The sequence below is a fragment of the Rhinolophus sinicus genome, chromosome 6, assembly GCF_057876585.1.
Source record: "Rhinolophus sinicus isolate RSI-liver-muscle chromosome 6, RSI-T2T, whole genome shotgun sequence".
NCBI classification, from domain to species: Eukaryota; Metazoa; Chordata; class Mammalia; order Chiroptera; family Rhinolophidae; genus Rhinolophus; species Rhinolophus sinicus.
This window is the reverse complement of record NC_142506.1, coordinates 66,345,736-66,363,672: the sequence shown is the minus strand read 5'-3', so window position 1 is coordinate 66,363,672 and position 17,937 is coordinate 66,345,736. Positions and strand designations below refer to the sequence as shown.

Sequence of the window (17,937 nt, the reverse complement as noted above, 5' to 3'; positions counted from 1 at the left end):
AACAAAAAAAGGAAATAATCAAATCAGAAAACTTCTATGAAGTAGTCACACTACCCTAAGTCCTCATTCCGAGTAAAATTCAATTCCGGAAGTCTTACTTTGAATTCATTGAAACTTGGAATAATGGATGGTTCATTATAATGTTTATCCTCAATACAGGCAAGGAGCCTGATAGAACAGAAAGGGTTTGTAAGGTACACTTGGATGAATAAATTAACTAATCAATTAAGAGTGCTCTGAAGGTAAAACATATGGCAGAGGGGAACGACAGAGGACGTGTGGCCCCCACTTTCTCAGTGTAGGAACCACAGAAGCCAGGAAGACAAACAGCTGAACCCCACACACCATCAGCCTAACACAGATCTATGTGGTTATCACTGTCTTGTGCTCATTCACCTCTTTCTAAAATATTTTCTTACTAATGCCTGAAAGATCATTTCATTGTGTAGAAGGATGTATTTCCAAGGAGTGCTGTTGGGCTCAACGAAACTTTATGAATGATATGATTTGAAGTTCAGAGGGCTCTGCTTCCCCCTGCAGTATAGAAAAAATCTATAAGAGTCACCCTCTTAGAGGCGGTCAATTGATCCGATTTCATGTATGATAACATCGTCTTTTTTTTAATCACTGCTGTTGCCCTTATCAAAAGCTAACTCACTCCTTTTCTTAAATGTTTGCAAAATCTCAACACGGTTTATTACCATCTTATCACTGCATCTTCTTGCTATTCTTCTACCATTTCTCAAACTCCTCAAATACCAACATTCGCTCTTGTAGGACATGATAGTTTAAAACCAACTAGGCTCAGTAGAACATACTATTCCAGATATAGTTTTTAGTGGGCAAAGAAACAGTTGAACTCTTTGGGTCTATGTAACATCCTTTATGAAACCTAAGAGAAGAGTTTTTATTGTTTTCGTTTTTTCAGTGCCTCAGTCACTGTTGATTCCTATTAGGCCCATGGTTAATACAATCTCAAATTTCTGCCACTTAATTCCATTGCCAGTGGAGGGTTTCTGTCGGGGATTATTATAATTTACTTTCTATAGCTAAATGCTGGGCATCCTACTTGTTTGAGAAGCGTACATACGTGGGTTTCAGAAAGCTCGTTATAGGCCTGGTTGGCTCTGCTCTCTACTTTCTTCTGACCATACCATACACCAACTAATTCATATGCTACTGAACTTTCCTGGGCCCATCTGTGTCTCTCTTCAGAGTAAGAGAACCAATTGATCTCAAGGTGGGTCTTGCACACATAAAAATTTAAAATGCGTACTGTATTCATAATAATTGATTCCTATGAACATTAGTATTCCACTCTGAGAAAAACAAACTGCTTAACTCTAAGGAGGATAAGAATGAAAACAATGGATGAAATATACAGCAAAAAGAGACAGACAAGAAACAACATTACCTTTACACGAAGGAGTTGGCGACCACCCAAATTTAGTGCATATGGCGTCTGCTCTTTCACTGTAACCAAAACCCCTGTGACATTTATATTGAAGTCGGTCATTTTCTTTGTAAGTGTTCTTAGAATTCATGGGCACTCCGTGCGAAATTTCTGGTAGTTTGCAGGAAATTGCTAAATATAAGGGATTAAATTCCAAAATGTTTGTTATCTATTAAAGGATTGTGTCCAAGACATAGTGTATAAAGATGCAAATTTTGTTTCCATTAGGTAAAGAAAGCAACCAAACCAAAGTTCTGTTTTGACTTGAATGCTTGGTGAAGAATTTATCTGCTGTTCTTAGCATTCAATTCTGAAGAAAGTGAAAATGCTGATTAAAATTATGTTGTAAATATTATTTGGTTTTATAAATTAGTCCTCTTGAAATAAATAGTGGTCAGTAATATTCATCAACTGTGTATGTAAAATTGAATACAGACATAAGCTTATTATGATAAGTATTTTCACTGAGCAACCTGCAAGAAATGCATATTTTCTAGTTATTGATAATAGAGTAATTATTAACAGAATACTTTGTCCGCTTAATTAATTTATCTCTTTGTCATTACAACTCTAAAAATTTAGTGACCTTCTGCGTTTGTGGTTTCACCATCCATCCAAGTTTTCTATCAAGAAAAAACTGGCCGTCATCTTTTTATTTTTAATTAAAGTTTATTCGACTGGCAATTGTTAGTAAAGTTACATAGGTTTCAGGTGTCATCTATGACACCATACCTCTCAAACATGTTCCCTGGGATTACAGCAACAAGAACTAATTTCCAAGGTCCTATTCTCCCACTTTCCCAATCTGTTTTCCTCTTTGTAATTTAATGACCTATTTTTCCTTGTCACTACATTGCTCCACTGAAAATCCTTCACTGATTTCCCAATTCAGTCTGAAAAAAAGACAAATTCTTCAGCCCCTCAGAACCTTGTACCAGCCTATCTTCAATCCATCACTGACATTCCCTATTTGCATCCTATACCGGGGACCCCCGAGGACAACGGGAACGAGAGTGTCACAGTATTTGCTCAGCTCTCTCTGCATGAGCTTCTTCTGACTGGTATGGTTTTCCCCTCTTTCCCTCCATCTACAAAATTCTCATTCTCCCTTAAAGACTTACCTTATGCATTGCAGTCATTGTGCATTAGGAAGCTTTCACTAACCACAGAAATTTCGTTGTAAGAAGTAAACCCCTTCCATAAACCTTAAGAATATACCATATTTGGTACACTGAATATAAATTGTTTATCATTACTGGCTTGAAGAACTAGTTTTGTTAGAAAAAAGATTTTTTAAGAAGAGGAATGCTTTTTCTCTGTGTCTTGTTGGAGGATACACTAAACTAAGAAAGTGTAAATAATTTGGAGATTTTAGGTAATGTTAAAAAATAAATACAGCAAAAATTTCTGCCAAACACATACTGGTAAAACAAAGGAAGGCACTTTTGATAACTTGTCCATGATGTTTCATTATGAAAGCCAAAATTATCTGATTGGTCATGACGCACAGGTCAGCAGTATTATAACTAAAGACTTCTTTAAAAAACTTTTTTTTTTCAGTTACAGTTGACGTATAATATTATATTAATCTCATGTGTATAACATAGTGATTAGACATTTATATGACTTATGAAGTGGTCACCAGGATAAGTCTAGTACCCACCTGTCATACCTACTTATTATAATATTATTGAGTATTTTCACTATGCTATACTTTAAAGAATTCTTGACTTACAGTTTACTATACAACTCTTTTTTAAAGGCAAATACTTATTGAATAGGGTTCAATTCAGTTCAGCAATATTTATAATAAACTCACAACGCAAATCTAAAACAGGCCAGTGCCTAGAGCTGTGTTTCAAAAACAGAATCTCATCAGGACGCAGTGGAAATAAATAATAAATCTTTGGCTATTCAAATGTTTGAAAAGCCTGTTCTGTAGGCCGGTACTAAAACTTGCAGCAGAAAGGCTTCCCAATCTATTTTAGCCATAAAAGCCGACTACAGTTTAATTATGGTGAAGAGCAGGGTCTCTGGTGTCCGGTAACCTAGGCTGGAATGTGAACTCTGTGCCTCGTTAAGCTTGGACACATGTTCTCACTTCTTTGCACCACAGTTTCCTCAATTATAAAACAGAGGTGAAAATGGTCCATACATCATGGAAGTCACTTCGGACATGAAACGAGATGACACATGTAAAGAGCTTAGATAAATTACTGGGAAATAATAAGTGTGCAGTAAACATTAGTCATTATCAGTATTCTTCAGATTCTTCAGGAGGTTCAGGGCTTCCAAATGCATGTTTCCATGAGAAATTCTAAAACCATTTAATGAGTCGAATGAATAGTCGGTGGATCTTACCTACACAATTCGGTGTTTCGCCACTCCAAACACCATTTGCCGAGCAATGTATTTCTTTAGGACGATCAAGCATGAAACCAGCATTACACTCAAACTGTACAACTTGTCCAAAAGTGTACTCCTGGTTCAGCTCCAGGGCACTACTGATAATTCTCCCGTTCTCTGGTTCTGCCACCGGTAAGCACTTAGCAACTGCAAGAAACACATGTAACTTTTTCTAATGCAATTTGAAAACTTTACCATGGAAAATATGGATATACACAATATAGGCATAAAATCGTCAGCAAGCTAAGACTGGAGGAAATTACTTAAACTTTTCTTTTTCTAAGGAACATTCAACATACCTGTTTGCCAGAGATAAATTCTGCTAAGTAACAAAAACAGTAGTGAGTTTATCTCTGATACTTTTCTATGCAAGTGGACAAAGAAAATTACTACTTTGCATGACAATTTATATTTTTGTAGGGACAGACAAGTGTCTCTTAAATAATTGAGAAATATAAAGCTTGGGGGAATTTTAAACATAAAATTTCCATGTAAGTCCCACAATCATGTAATACTATATTCCTGGTGGTGTAAAAGCAAACTTTCTATTTACTGCAATAGAGAATAGTTTTACATTTTCCTTCCTTTTCCACATCAGCGTTCAAAATAATGTGAGTGCTTCTTTTGATTTTACATAATGTTTTTCCATATCCCTTAGGTTTGAGTACTCAAACCTCATTTTACAGCAGAATGACCCAGGATGCCTGTTAAAACAGAAAGTCTACGACTATCTCCCTGCCCTTTCACCCCTGAGACGCCCAGTTAGTAGGTCTTTCGCAACCCAAAACATCCCTTTTTAACAAACGCCCCAGGTGATTCCAAAGTACAGGTCCCTAGAACATTTTCCTCTTTCCTCTCATTTTCAGAGATGAATGGTCTTCCATTCTCTTCTCCAGGCAACAGGGTTTTTGAGTGATCACATTCCTCCCTCCTTTTCTTTCTCTCTGTCCCTACTTCCCTCACTGCCTCTGTCTCTGCCCCTCCCTCCCTCCCTCCCTCCCTCCCTCCTTCCCTCCCTCTCTACCACTCCTCACCATGGAACTAGGAAACCCTACTCTGAGTGATCTCTTTTATTTCCGTGATGACTAGAGACTAGGATTACCAGCTCCAAATGTGGAAAGAGGACCTACTTTTTCCCATTCTCACTGTCTGCTTTTTGGGTCAGTCAACAGGGGCAGAGCCTCTTCCTTCCTGCCTCTTTTCAGTGGCATAAGAGCACAGGAAAAACTCCCTTGTCAGGAGAGAGGGGAGAGAGGTCTCAGTCAAGTTCTCCACGTCAGCTGTTACCAGGTCCCACCTGTGGGTGGTTGGTGGCTGTGTGCCTCTTCATTACGAAAACTGAAATTCTGGTCTTGTTTAAATCGTGATACTTGTGTTGTTTCCAGTGGTTAGAATCCAAAAGGAATGAAAAATATGGGTTTGATTTCTTAATCCCTAAACTTCGAATATTAGATCAGATGAGGTTATATTCATATTTGGTTATTGAAACACAAAACAATGTGGTAATAAAAGGGTTAGAGATACATTCCGTATTATATCAGAAGTCACAAAAAATCATTTGAGTAAGAAATATTCAAATATAGACTGTAAGGATATTTTAATGTAAAACATTTCAAAAAAAAACTTAGATATGTTAAACATTTTAATATACAGAGGGTGCCAAAATAATGTATACACATTTTAAGAAAGGAAGAAAAGTGTATTAAAATGATAATACTCAATATATACTGATAACAAAAGATGAATACAAGTCACGTTTGACGTGCAATTACAAGAGGTGCTCAAAGTGGTTACTATCAGCGTAATTTTAATACAGTTTTTTCCTTTCTTAAAATGTGTCTACATTTTTTTGGCACCCTCTGTATTTGTAAGTCAATTTTACACCTACCTTCACATATAGGAACGTCATTGGTCCACCCATCTGCTTCACATTTTCGGAAATTAATCTCACCTACCAGCTGATACCTGAAAACCCAAAATAACAGGGTGGTGAGCTAATACGTGTTTACATGTAGTTTTAAATTTGATGCCATTCTGAATGTCTAAACTCCGTTGCAGGGAAAATTAACAGCATCTGCACTTTTTTCCTTCCCTCCCTACATCTCTCCATCCCTCTCTTCTTCCCTTTCTTCTTCCTTCCCTCCTTCCCTCCTTCCCTCTCTTCCTTCCTTCTTCTCTTCTTTTTGTTCCCTCTTAAATTTCTTTTTATCTTTCTTAAACTCTTCTTTCTTAAGAACGGTCCTCAAGCCCTCAGGTACATGAACTTGGAATAACCGTAAACCTTGGTTCTCATCGTTCCATGCACAATACACTTTTATTTTATTGTTGAGTCAGTTTATTAGTTACACTTTACAGTGTAATAAGCCCCATCATCAACTGTCACCAAAAACAAAAGCCACACACATGACAGCTAACCACACGTAACCCATCCTTCAGTCTTATTCTGCTCTCTGACCCCCCATGATTGTGCTATTTCCTGGTCACTTTGAACTTTTTACTTATTCAAGAATAGTGCTAGGAAAAATTTCTTAGTGTGTGGTTTATTTTCAGCACTTGTCTCCTTCTGTCCATCGCCATGCTAGAGAGTTTTCCCAGATCTGGTCATCGAGTCAAGTCTGCATATATAACCCATTCAGTGTCAAATTAATCTAATTACAGTAACTCATCAGGCCTGCCCTTAGAATCTAAAATTCTGTACTTGGAGGAAAGTTCCTTGAGGCAGGTGCAAAAGGTCCCAGAGGTTTGAGATCAAGGCAAAGCACCCTGCTCAATATTGCAGTGGATGGCTGGAAGCAAACCGGTTTCTCTCAAAATGTAAATAATGGGAAGGCAGTTTAGTGACCACAAGAGAGATCATTTGAAAAGTGCCTTTCATAAACTTCTAAATAATTCAACATAGACAAATGTTTCCTTCGTCTGCAAAGAGGATAGTCCTGCCCATTACACAAGTAAAACAAGCAATTTTTCTCCCTCAAAACATATTTTGTCTCTTTTGATTGGTATCGGTTCATTCCCAATTCTCTAAGGGAAAACAAAACAAAACATTTCAATCAATTAAATGGGAGCCACAAAATTGGGAGTCAAATATCTACTCCATGCCTCTGTCATAGAAAATAATAAAATAATTGGTTTTTGGGAAGTTCCCCCTCCCAACAGAGAAAGCAGATTTCCTGGATAACATTTTCCGTCTACACGAGAGACCCATCATTCCTCCAAAGCTCTTTCAGGAATTCCGCAAAATTCTACACAAAACCTCCCGGGCCTATCTACACAGAGGGAGGGAGAAGAGAGAAAGAACGTCCAAAGGTGGGTGGATGGGAAAAGCCAATGGTTCTGTTTCTGCAACCCAGCTTGACAAAAAAACAAAGAAACAAAAAAACAAAACAAAAGCGAAAACAAAAAACCCAGAACTTTTTGCAGAGTACCTCTTTAAAACTTCCTGCCTGTAAGGTATTGAAGCTAGGTATCTACACTGAGTATCCTAATAAGTGGGTAGTATTCGGCTACGTAGGTATTCAGCAAAGAAAAGGTGGGTGGGGATTGGGGACTAGGGATCCAGGTGGGCATGCTTACTGGCAGAAACCAGGGGTGTAGGAAACACATTCTACCATTAGAGTTTACAACGGGGTCCAGAGATGTGCACCCCCTCAGATAGGCAGAACATTCCGTCCGTAAAGTTCAGAAATAGCACAGAACACTTCTGTTTGCTGCCCTTGCGTGACCTAAGGACTTTTATTTCAAATACCTAGTCCTGTCAAGAGTCCCAGACTCGGTGGTGGGGACATGTACTTTGATGGAGGGTCTGCAACTGAGGGTTCTCCACATCACAGACAACGAAACAGGCGAAGAGGGCCTGAGCAGAGGCAAGCGTGTCACTGATTTTGTTACCAACTTGTACATAGGACTTATTCCTGAGATTTAGGGAACCAAGTGGGGAAAGGCTGTGAGTGTTTATCCCTTTTGCCAGGTCAAAGGTAGAACCTCAAAACGGCTACCTGGCCTGGGGTGAAAGCCATAGTTCAGAGGAGAAAATCATAAAGTTCAGGCCCAGAGGGTCTTAATCTTTTTGGTCATGAGTAGTAAGGTGACAAGTAATGATTGAAGGTTGGGCTAAAAAATGGAAAGTATTTCTGAAAATTCTCCCCCAGGCAGTGACCAAGGAGAGACTGAGGCATGAGAACAAATACTTATTTGGGACCTACAACATATCAGAAATTCTTCTAAGGGTTTCAAGTGTGTGTCTTGGTTATTCCTCCCACCAGTCTTATGAGGTATCTGACATGTTTCTGCTTTGATAAGTGAGGAAATGGGAGTGGAGAGATGTTTTTATTAATTCATGCGGTTATTGAGTGGTGGAGTTTTAGAATGTAGGATTCCTCCAAAGCCTAAGTCTTAAAACAGTCGACTGCCTCAAATTAGGAAATCAACGAGGAGAAAATGAGAAGATGCCTTTTGTAATCTTTTGATCCTATTTATATTGATGTAGTGTACAACTGTAATGAAATTGGTTTTCCCATGCATGAGACTTTCTGCCAAATTAAGTTTTTGACCTGGCTGGAAATATCAGGGAACAAAACACAGGCGGTAACACAATGTTAAGATTAGCCACGAAAGCCAGCAAGAGAACACAGAGCTAATGATAAGAAACCTAGTAGCATGTTTTGGTCCATGGGATAAGAATAATACACAGAGCACGGGACCTTAAAGAACGGGGTTATCATTATTTCAGTGTAAAAGTCTTGCTTCTCCTAAATTTGTATAAGGTTTTATTAAAATAGGAACCATGTCATCTAGTTTTGTTATCATGCCCCTGTCGCTGACACACTGAGCTCCCATAATACTCTGCACATAATAGGATGCCATGAGCACTTCTCGGAGTGACCCCTTACTTACATGCTCACCATTTTCCGCACCCTCCTGTCACTACATTCTACCGGAGTGATTACAATTCGTCGTCATTTTTCAATGCTAAAGGGATAACACGGTAACAGGTATAATCATTCCCATAATTTAATAATAATGTTTTGGGTTATATGTGTAATACTTGTAAAAATGCTCATAGAAAACTACAGTGACCTTAAAAAATATAAATTCATACTGTTCCTATTGACGGCATCAGTGATCCATAAACCTCTCTTGGTACTACTTACCCCTCATCACATGTATAAATCACCTTGGCACCAAATACAAACGCATCTCCTTCTTCAAGTTGGAACGAACCGAAGTCAATATCCCCAGGGGGTCCACAGGGCCGTTCTAAAGGGAAGAAAAGGGTACAGGAGTCGCCCGCTACACGAGGAACCACATTTTATGTACGACTTGGGGAATAAGGACAGAATCGAAGGCATGGAACAGTGATAAATGGCCAAGGTATTAGAGTAGAATCGAACGCAGCTGTATGCTTGGTTTCTGAATTCACCCCCTTGTTAAGAACAGTGATGCCATTGCATTTCGTATTTAGAGGACAATAGTGACATACGTCAGGCGGCACTGCCACAATAGCCAACATTCAGTCTTTTCACAACTAAACGTTTTCATAAATTTCACCAACGTATGAATTGCTTACTGTGACATATCTTGGATGGGTTGACGGCCACCCACTCCCCTTTCCGGCACTCCATGAAGATACTGCCAAAAGTTCGATATCCAGGCCGGCATTTATACGTGGCCTGGGTACCCTCTTGATAGCTCTGCTCCTGCCAGGTGCCTGACAGAATTTCTGTCTCTTTTCTTGGTGGAGGTTCTTTACAATCTATAAACAACAGAAACAAAATAAGTGCTTAAAGTAACTATTTAAATATACGGTATGTTCAGGTTATTTTTGCTTTTAAAAATACCTATATTGTTCCAGGTCCAGCCAAATGGATGTCTTTATATATGTGTATGTGTGTACATACATACACATACATATATATAAAATATATATTCTAGCTTACAGAAATTGAATCTGCATAAATGTGTAACAATAACTTTCCAGAGGAATACTTATGCTTTATTATTGTAACTTCTGCATTGCATTCTACGACTGATTCATTAATTTGGGAAATATTTATTGGGCACTAATCTAAGTTCTAAAGAAAAAAACAACAACAAATAAAAGAGACAAAGTAGCTGCTCTAGGAAGGAAGTTAGTCATTAAACAAGTAACCAAGGAGATGCATTACAGGTAAATAAATTTTCTTTAGGAAAATAAAGCATGGTAAGATGATACAAAATTATAAGGAAGCATTTCAAATAAGACACAACATTATGAAACAGAGCAATCATTTTTCGATAAGATAAATAATATTGAAAAAGTCTGGCAAAACTGATCTAGATATGAAAAAAGAGAGTAGCCACAAATACTCATGATCTGGGATGAAAAAGGGATGTCACTAGAAATCTTGCAAACATCAAAAGATCTTAACAGAATACTTTAAACAGTAATTTGGCAACACACTGGAAAATACTGATGAAACAGATGAATTCTTAGAAAAAATGACAACAGAACTGACTCAAGCAGATTTTACATACCTCAAGAGCTCTAGAACCAAAATGTACAAAAAAAATAAAATATAATAAAACCCTCCAGCCTCCAGTTGTAGAATTAGTTGGAGTCACCCGCTGCTTTTACAAAACATACAAGGAGAAATAATCTAGCTATTAAAACCTGACAAGGTTAGTAAAAAAAAAAAGGGAGGGGGACGGGGGGCGGGGGACAGAGAAGAAGAAAATGTGTAAAAGATTTGAACAGGCATTTCATCAAAGAGAAAACAGCTAAATGATTTGTAAACTTAAGAAAAATTGCTCACAATAAAAACGAAAATTAAAACCATCGTAAACCATGAGTAGCATAAGATGACGTTGGTAAAAATTTAAGAAGTCTATAAAAATCCCACCATTTGGGAAGAATGTGGAGCACCAGAAACTGCTGGTGGGGAGGAAAACTGGAGTCACCATTACAGAAAAGCATTTAGCAATCCATGGTGCAGCTGAAGATATGCATTGTTTATTACTCAGAGACTATATTCCTAGGAAGATATCCCAGAGTCAGTTACGCACATGTGAACCAGACTCCATATATGGTAACATTTATGATTTTTTAATAGTCAAATGGAAACGACTCCAAAGTCCATCAATAGTTGAATGGATAAAAATGTGGTATATTCATGAAATGGAATAATACACCAATGCTGCAATACGACATGAAAAAATCAAACGAAGGATAAAGACACAAAGGCACACCAACTATTACAGGATTACTTCATCTATATAAAATTCAAGAAGAGACATATATATTAAGAATGAGTACAGAGGCTGTGAAACTATTAAAGAAGAGAAAAAAACATGTAAATTACCATAAATATTCAGAAAATGTTTTCCTCCAGAAGGAAGGTAGGGGTATTAATCTAGAAGGAACCCACAGGCATTTTCTGGGATGCTTGAAACGTCCCACTTCTTGACATGACGATTATAATTGTTTGAAAGTCCATTCATAGTTTATTCACTCATATGTTATATTTCACAACAAATATATTGAAGTAATAGAATTTGCATATACCGCATGATTCTGATTTTGTAAAAAACATAATCAACTAAATGACATATAAAGAGAATGCAAGCAATTAACAATGAAGATCATGACCACTGATTATAATTGCTAATATTTTTAATACTTCCTACTGCTTAATTTAGATATAACTACCCTTGATGTTAGAATGATTACATTAGTAAACCCCCAACACGTTACTTTTCAAAATGGCAAATTCAAAGATACATACTTACAACCATACATATTTATTGCTATTATTTTCAATGCTAAACTCCTCTTATTACTTGGTTTTATAATAATGGTTTAATATTCTATCCTGGAATTTCTTTTTAAAAGGCGAGGGGCGGAATAATCAACTGAGCCACATCCCATCACGGACATACCCATTATTAAAACGTTTTACAACATTTCATTGGACAGAAAGCTCCATGTGAAACTACATTTTATGTAATAAATAATACTTGTATGGGCTTTCATATGCACTAATTTTCCTCTGATCTTTTTGCAAATTTTTAGCACATTTATGTTAGGGAACTTTGTTATAAATGATTCCACATTACAGTTTTGGTTTTTATAATTTAAGTAAATATACATTTTCTCCACTAGATGGTGGTAATACCCTGCCGTGAAACAACACAAACTGCCCACCCCTCCCAACTCCCAAACAAGGTTTTTCTTTTTCTTTTTCTTTTTTTTTTTTAACATAAGTTCATGTTTGTTTTCACATGAAAAAAATTTTTGTTTAATTACAGGTTACTGTGTGTTTTTCACTTTTGACATTCATACTACTTCATGGTGGTCATGTTATTAGAAAAATAGCTTAATTTCAAATGTAGATGCCAGTATTTTGAGTAGAGAACTATATTTTCCATGAATAAGTTAACATTTTGATAAACTTAGTTCCTATTCTATTATTAAGCTAAGGCAGGGAAAAAGCAATATAATTGTTATTAATTAATTTATTCGATTTAAATTATTTTTATGAACGCAGTGACCTATCAAAAGAGAATCCAGCCACAGAAAAAAATTCAGCCCGTTTGCCAGCCAGAGGCAAATAGTTTCCTTTTGATTGTTGAGATATTTCCAGATAATACACTTAAACTTCTAATTCTTGATTTCTCAAATTTAGTGCATTGGTTTTAACAACCAGATGTAAAAGACAAAAAGCATATCTTTCACATAATCTTTGTACAATATTTACTCTGTTTATATATGTTTATATATGTTTATGATATATCAAGAGTTCTCATGTTGATTACCCTTTTTACTTCAAATAAACTTAAAAACTTCATGCTTCTTCCATGAACTTTCAATGGCATCTCTTGAATGTGAGAAAAAGATGTTATCACCCCTATTCCATTTTTCCATCTTTCCACTGCCCCAGATCTTAGCTCTGATTATGATTAACGTCCATCTTGACTCTGACACCTTTTTTTTTAACGACAGACTAGACGGTTGGCTTCATTTCATCTTTCAGCCTTTACTCAGATATTATGTCCCCAAAGTGACCCACTTATCTCTAGTCTCCAAGATGACTCCGGCTGAAGTCTCCACACCCCACTTCCCCACTGCTGTTATTTTCCCTCAGCCCCTACTTTACTTCCTTCACAGCATAGCTCGCGGTGATTATTTTTATGTTTCCTAGGGTTTCATCTATCCTCCCATCAACATAGAAGCTCCCTGAGAATAAGGATTATCTCTGTCCTGTTCTTCACAGTGGAGGGATTTTCATTATTACCCAAATCTTATAACTTCAAAATTACCTCCTGTTCACTTTTGTTCTAATCTTTAATATATGGAGTATTATCAACTCATGTCATAACAAAAATTCTATGGGAATGATTCACTACACTGTGTTCTAACAGTAATTAAGCATATCTTACAGCATGACTTTTATTTGCCTGAATTGACAAGTAACTAACTGTTCAAGATCAGTTAAACCCCATTCTCAAAAATGTCTAATTAGAACGTTATTTTAGCCCAAGGAGTCAGACTGATGGTATGTATGTCCACCAACAACATCTGCTTGAATTAAATGGACAGTTCTTGGAAAAATAGGGCAGAGGGTATATTAACTAGGTAGCATAAAAATATTTTCAAAAGATAGGAAACATTTTTTTGAGGTAGGATTCATTTTAAAGCTTGCATTATTTTTTTTTTAACAGCCATCTCATTTCTCAAGTTGTAAGTTAACAAGTAAACTAAGTTTTCTTATGTCTAAGTATTTACTTGGGTTTAAACAATGAATACTTCATCTGATGTGTACATAGTCATTTAAATTCCAATTAATTTTTTCTTTTGCAAAATATTACCTGGGTGAACTTTATATTCACTTGGTCTGACTTTCCAGTTATTCAGTCCATAATTATTCAGTCTGTAAATAAGGAGTACAGATGGATTTGGCTACTGGACTGGAAAAAGGATTCATTTTACTTGAATTTGAGGGACAGAGTTATAAAATTTGGGTCAAACTTAAAAACAAATATACTTATATTTTAATAATCATTACTTCATTTTTCCACTTTCAAATATTAAGGGGGTATTATCAACACAAACACAGAGCTAATTATTTGTTTTCAATGTCAACATATCTATAAACTGTGGTTTGAAAAGTATTCTTAATCAAATGAAATAAATCAAATCATGATAAAACTATATATTTGAGAAAATCTTAATCAAATTTGTACCTGTTTGCTTGGGTAGACTAAGGTTGGTCTTTTTGTTCAATTGATCTATTTTTCCAAAGTTATTTGGGAGAAAAGAAGAACAGAGGATATTACTTTTTAAATAACCTTATTCTAAACTTAGTAGATATTATAATATAAAGCAAAACTAAAAATCAACTTAGAAAGAAAATAAATCCAATGGGCAAAACTGAAATAGCAAAAACAGGTCTTTTATGTTACATTTCTTTCCTATCTTTTCCTTGGTGTATATGCATAATACTTATATATGCATATAAATGATATGATTCAATGAGCTTTTCAAAATAAGATATTCATATTTTACAAATAACATGAGAATAATTAAAGGTAAGTTGGAAAGTTATATATCTATTATATGTATGAAGAAAAGGGTATATATGTAAAGAAAATATCAGTTGCAATGAACGTTTCAAAAAATAAACTGCAGAACAAGCAGAAATTATGCTGCATTTAATAAGCATGTGAAGAAATAAAATTATATTTTTAGAATTTAAAACGATGATTATACAATTTCTTTTTAAAATTTAACAGTGAAAAAGACCATAAGATAGTTGCACGATGGTAAGAAGCAAATGGGGGGAATAGGGGATAGCTGCTAGAAACTGGGCAGGATGACAAGAACATTATAATTACGATCGAAGCGAGTTATTACCAGGATACAGCTTGAAAATTCCACTGAAATCATGTTTCTTGAAATGTGTAGTATTTGAATAGCTAATACCTAATGCCAATTATTGCTCATGTCAAAATGTCAGCTTCTTAAAATAAGTTGTTAGTATATATGGAATAAGTTTTCATAAGGCATGACAGAGAGGAGCTTAGTCACAGACAAGGTAACATTAAAATGAACAACCTGAAAATTCTGTAGCAGGAATGATTTAGCATCTGAATAATTATCGTGACAATCTTGGGGATAAGTATGAAGAGAGAAAGGGAAGAAAAACACAGCTTGTACTGAATTATACCTGTAATACTTGAGGAAGTTCAATTGATGGAAGAATTAGGAAAGTGAGAGGTGATCCCAGTCAGCCAGTTTCACAGAACTACTCTAAGTTCTTTATATACACACTTGATGTATGCTCAGTCTTAACTGTCCTCCTCGTCCTCATCTAGTTAACTCCTACTCAGCCTTCAAAACCCTACCCAAGATGCCACTGTAATCCTGTTATGTTTCTCTGTCTTCATTGCCTCTCTTACAAGTCAGCTCCTCAACCTATCCCACCACATCCTCTCAATCTGATTTGGGTTTCTTGCCTTCCCTAAATAACCCTAGAGTCTCCTTTGTTTCTCTCCAGCACAATGCTTTATGTGGCAAAATACAGTATGTTAATAAAATGCAATAATCATTCCTTTTGTTTTCCCCACGAAGTGACCTCCTTTTGGAAAGATCTAGTCACTAGTGCCTGGTACTTAGCAGTCAATCAAAAACTGATCGCTGGATGAACCAATGAAGGAATGAATACGAAACTGTCTCTGAGCCTTTCCAGTATCTCTGGAGGTTATGGCTAAGAAAACAGTGCATAACACATGGTAACAAATACAAACGATGCCAGAGGAGATGGGAACGAATGTTCGGTGTGCTCCAAGCTCTGCTGCGCAAACCCAGAGACTAACACTGGTGACTCCACTGGCCATGTGTCCTAAGTTTGAATTGATGTTAGACTTCTAAAAGTCAGAATTCTTTTTAATTTAGCGCAAACTAACTTTTGGGAGCCTTTGAAAGAACATTTCTATAGTCACGTTTCTATCTACTGTTTTTCTGGTTAACAAGGTCGATGAGAAACATGGCTCTCTCCGTTAAGATGTCCCAACAAAAGTGCTCTGTCAAATCTTTTACTCCCGTTTCCCTTTATTGTTTTTGTGATTTTTTTTCCTGTTTCATTACTTTCTTTGAGCCATTTTTATAACGTTTCCTTATCATTTTAAATGAAATGGAATACTTTCACCTCTCCCCATTACATCATGTCCTTTTTATGCACTGTTTTCTTAGACTGGTTACAAGTTGTTAAGAAATGACTAAAGAGCACATTAGTTGAATGGACTGGTTGGCAGAATGTCACAGGCCAGGCAGGTGGGGGAGGGTGTGTGGTGAGGAGGAGGAGGCACAGTGGGAAGGAGGAAAGCGGCAAAGTCTGCAGAATCAATCAGGGATTGAGCAAACAAAAATGGATCAACTTAGACTTTGGTTCCAGCCATCGCAATCAAAGCCAAAATGAAGAATCTTGACTAACCTGGGCTTCAAGTTGTGTTTGGGAACTTACTTCTAGCTAAGAATAATTTTGGCAATACTTAAGCCATTCAGGTCTAGGTTAATGCAGGCAAAAGAGGAGCACATGCATTTCCAGCACATGCCTCAACTTCAAATAACAAGGCTTGCTTGGGCACTGGGCTCCCTCTCGCGGTATTCCTACGGCTGTTTTCTGCATCCCTTCTCCAGCACTCTCTGTAACACTTCATCCATCAGACCTATTTTACCTGGCAATACCTCTTCCAGAACTGCATCGTCTGTTTCTTAACCTCGTCATCATCCATGTTGACCTTTCCCCTACTAAAACTGTTGCAGAAAAGTTATCAAAACTTATACTAATTCACAGTAAGCCAATTTAGTTTCAGGACCGGTTGGCAAATAAAAAACACAACAGCCATTTTCCATCCACTGGAAATGCATGTCATCTTTCTCTACTAGCTTGTGCATTATGTGTGCATTTGTGAAAATCATGAAGCTAATCTAAGTGTTGCTTTAACCATGAAACTTGTACTTTGTCTGTTAAAAAGTAGCCAGACTTAAAGTCATTCTCATTGTAATATACAGGGGGTGCCAAAAAAATGTATACAATTTAAGAAAAGAAAACGGTATTAAATTGTAGTACTCAATATATACCAATAACAAAAGATGAATATAAGTCATGTTTGACTTCTGTAATGACAAGAGGTGCTCAGAGTGGTTACCATCAGGGTAGAGACACTTCTGATGACAGTGAACTACTGCTTGAGTATACATAACAGCTCTTAAAATGTATATAGCTTTTTTTGGCACCCCCTAGTGGATAGGGCTCAATTCACCTGCAGAAACCATCACATTTAAAGAAACATTGACGAAATATAAAACACAAGTGAAGTAAGTCCCCTGGAATCTATTACATGAGAAAGGAGTTTAAACCCATTTTATTTAATTTTGGTCACTTATACTTTGTAGCACCCAATTTTATATAATGTTTCAAATTCCACTTTGTAATCACTGAAATAGTTTAATGAAAACTGGCATGATCCTTCAGTTTTAAACATGAGCTAGAGATAAAACAAGTCTTCCTACCATGACAAATGGTAGCTACACAAAACCTCAGCAAACAATATGTACATATTGAAATGCAGAAAGTATTCCTATTAAAGAAAAGACAACCAAACTTATGCAAAGAAAAATGTATTTGTAACGACTACGTAGTAACACTGACATTGCTCTGGAACTTTCTGCCAATAAATAATAATTTCACTTTTGAACACTAACTGTCATATTCATATGTGCAGGGAAATGATGCTATACTTAGTTTAAAAAGTGTCTGGAAATAAGGTTTACAAGCTAAAAATCAAGCTCTAATATGTTAGAATGCATAACTACCAAAAGGCTCTAGTGTTCAAAAAATATTAAACACATTTGAATAAATGCAAATACATTACTAAAGGATACAACTGAAAAAAAAAAAGATATCTGCCTTTATTTTCTAGATGGAAAAGTCCTCAGGGACAGAGGTTCTGTTATTTGCTAATATTCCTCAATGCTTAGAGGCTGACGTGAGTAAGAATTTCACTCAAAGTCTGTTGAGTTAGAGAAAAGTTTTGAGAAC

At 36.3% G+C, this 17,937-nt stretch overlaps 1 protein-coding gene across 5 annotated transcripts in view; it reads right to left on the bottom strand.

Annotated features, from left to right (window-relative positions):
• The window catches only part of CFH (complement factor H), a 50,224-nt gene that overhangs the window by 31,106 nt on the left and 1,181 nt on the right, over window positions 1–17,937 (bottom strand). For 3 of the 5 annotated variants that reach the window (XM_088799162.1, XM_088799160.1, XM_088799158.1), the window contains exons 2-7: window positions 14,078–14,122; window positions 9,426–9,611; window positions 9,010–9,115; window positions 5,748–5,824; window positions 3,815–4,006; window positions 1,415–1,585 (exon numbers count right to left, since the gene is read on the bottom strand). In XM_088799162.1, coding sequence (XP_088655288.1) covers window positions 1,415–1,585; window positions 3,815–4,006; window positions 5,748–5,824; window positions 9,010–9,115; window positions 9,426–9,611; window positions 14,078–14,122 — 777 coding nt within the window. The remainder of the gene's footprint in view (window positions 1–1,414; window positions 1,586–3,814; window positions 4,007–5,747; window positions 5,825–9,009; window positions 9,116–9,425; window positions 9,612–14,077; window positions 14,123–17,937) is intronic. The other 2 variants (XM_088799161.1, XM_088799159.1) reach the window with 1 other exon arrangement.